Source organism: Suricata suricatta, chromosome 13 (genome assembly GCF_006229205.1).
Source record: "Suricata suricatta isolate VVHF042 chromosome 13, meerkat_22Aug2017_6uvM2_HiC, whole genome shotgun sequence".
NCBI classification, from domain to species: Eukaryota; Metazoa; Chordata; class Mammalia; order Carnivora; family Herpestidae; genus Suricata; species Suricata suricatta.
In genome coordinates this window covers 63,813,765-63,815,747 of record NC_043712.1, presented here as the reverse complement: position 1 = coordinate 63,815,747, position 1,983 = coordinate 63,813,765, and the positions used below count along the sequence as shown (strand labels likewise).

The 1,983-nt window shown below is 40.5% G+C and overlaps 2 protein-coding genes across 2 annotated transcripts in view; one reads left to right on the top strand and one right to left on the bottom strand.

The window, feature by feature from the left end:
* Positions 1 to 1,983, top strand: part of DAPK1 (death associated protein kinase 1) — a 470,647-nt gene that overhangs the window by 234,301 nt on the left and 234,363 nt on the right.
* On the bottom strand, positions 5 to 1,669 carry LOC115277005 (cathepsin L1-like). Its single transcript, XM_029921113.1, has 3 exons — positions 1,308 to 1,669; positions 664 to 781; positions 5 to 222 (listed from the first exon to the last, which is right to left on the bottom strand). The coding sequence occupies exons 1-3, from the start codon at positions 1,507 to 1,509 to the stop codon at positions 123 to 125; spliced, it is 420 nt and encodes a 139-aa protein (XP_029776973.1). The 5' UTR covers positions 1,510 to 1,669; the 3' UTR covers positions 5 to 122.

The window sequence follows — 1,983 nt, the reverse complement described above, 5'->3', positions numbered from 1 at the left end:
CAACTTGGATCTTCAGTGATTCAAGTGTCATACCCAACACAATAAGATGTGATCAACTTTACAGTAGAATTCAGCTTCTGGAGATTCTGTTGCCAGTCAAGGCCTTCTTCCTCACCACCATCTCACACGATAGGAAAGCTGGCCATGGAGGCAATTCCACAGTTGTTGTTCCGGTCTCTGGCCATTTTTATGTAGCCATCCGTGCCCCAGTCACTGCCCCAGCTGCAAGAAGACAAGGTTTTCCCACTATTACAAACAGTCAAACACATATATCTTCTTGAACAATAACATCCAATACTGAGCAGTGCACCAGACACCAGGACAGATTCAGGAAGAATCAAGAGAGGTCGTTCTTCATGGTTGAGTTCTGTCCCAGCATAGAATTCTATCCCAGGCCTTTCACAAAACTGCAACGTGACCAGGAAAAGAAAATTCTTGAGACCAGATGTGTTACAGAACATTGAAAAAATTCCAATTTAGAAATACAGTGGCACCCAAACTATATCAGGACCCATAGCAAGCCTGAGGTAGTATTTAATATTGTCATCAAGACTATATCTGCGTTTGCCTCTAGGTGGGGTAAACATTGCTAGGATTTCAGAAATGTTCCCAAAAAAGATTCATTTTTCAGATTCAAAAGCATATATTCCCAGATTTTCATACCTGTTCTTGACAACCCAATATTTTTGGTTCTCTGATTCTTTTCCCTCAATGCCATGGTCAATTATCAGAACACCGTGATTCAGGTCTTCACTGCTGCACTTTGGATCATAATAAATGCCTGGAAAGTAACATTCAGTGCCGGAGTAAGGATTCCTTCATGACGTGTGATAGTAACCCAGCCTATCAACTGTCACAAACTCTTTTGAAAATAATAGTCAAGGGGCATTAAAAAAAAAACCACCTGCCACAGCCATATTATTCTCCTAATAGGTGTCAGGCTAGGGAAACAACAGAGAACACAGATTTACTTGAGCTAAGGGCTTCTTTCCAGTGTTATTTTCAGTAGAAAAAAAATTTTTTTAATTTTCAAGATAACATTTGGAAAACAGTAAGGTAAGCTATGCCAATCTAATTGTATAGCCATATAAATATATTTGTGATATCCTTAAACTTGTGGGATTTTGGTCAAGTCATAGCAAATGGAAACAGCAGACATAAATACTATGTGTACAGAATGTACAACTATGTTAAATCCACACACCCCCAAATTCTTCATTGAATTCTACATACCAAAGTATTATTTCTGTTTATTAGGGTAGTTTTCCAAGTTTTCTGCCTAAATTTCTACATCAACAAATGCTTACCTCCTGCATAGAAGCGGAAGGAATCCAGGCTGGCATCTATAGCAGCAGAGATGGATCCCATCTTGTTCAGTTCAGCAAGGAGGGCCTCCTCCCGCCTAGGGATGGTCTTAAAGGCAGTGATATTGGCAATAGAATGCTCAGGCCTGTATTTGCAGGGTCCATCCTTTGAACCATAAAGGAAAAGAAACTTGATTACTACCATCCACCTCCTGGGAACATGACTTAAGACAGCTTACAGGTGAAAGATTTCCAAGTCAAGTTTGCTGTGAAGCATCCCAAGAGATGAAATGGTATTTGTTGTTTTGAAACTGAAAAGCTAACTGCTGTGGGGGGTGCCTGGGTGGCTCAGTCAGTTTAGCATTTAACTCTTGATTTGGGCTCGGATTGTGATCTCACAGTTGTGGGGTCCAGCCCTGTGTTGTGCTCTGCATGTAGCCTGGACTTGCTTGGGATTCTCTCTATCCCTCTCTCTCTCTGCTCCTCCACCTCTCAGTCTCTCTCTCTCTCTTTCTGTCTCTCAAAGTTAATAAATAAATAAACTTTTTAAAAAGGCAAACTAACTGGTGTGTGGATTCAATGAAGCACTTGTGGTCTATCTGTCCATAAGACATTTTTCACTCTGGAGAAATCTGTACCATATACAGAAAAGTATGCATGGTATCCATGAGATGTAGAA

Bases quoted from the DNA above. Each gene is read 5' to 3' on its own strand.
- LOC115277005 (XM_029921113.1), bottom strand. From the start codon at position 1,509: ATGGTAGTAATCAAGTTTCTTTTCCTTTATGGTTCAAAGGATGGACCC. The intron at 782-1,307 runs GTAAGCATTTGT...GTTACTTTCCAG, and splicing joins CTTCCGCTTCTATGCAGGAG to GCATTTATTATGATCCAAAG. The intron at 223-663 runs GTATGAAAATCT...GTCTTCTTGCAG, and splicing joins TATTGGGTTGTCAAGAACAG to CTGGGGCAGTGACTGGGGCA.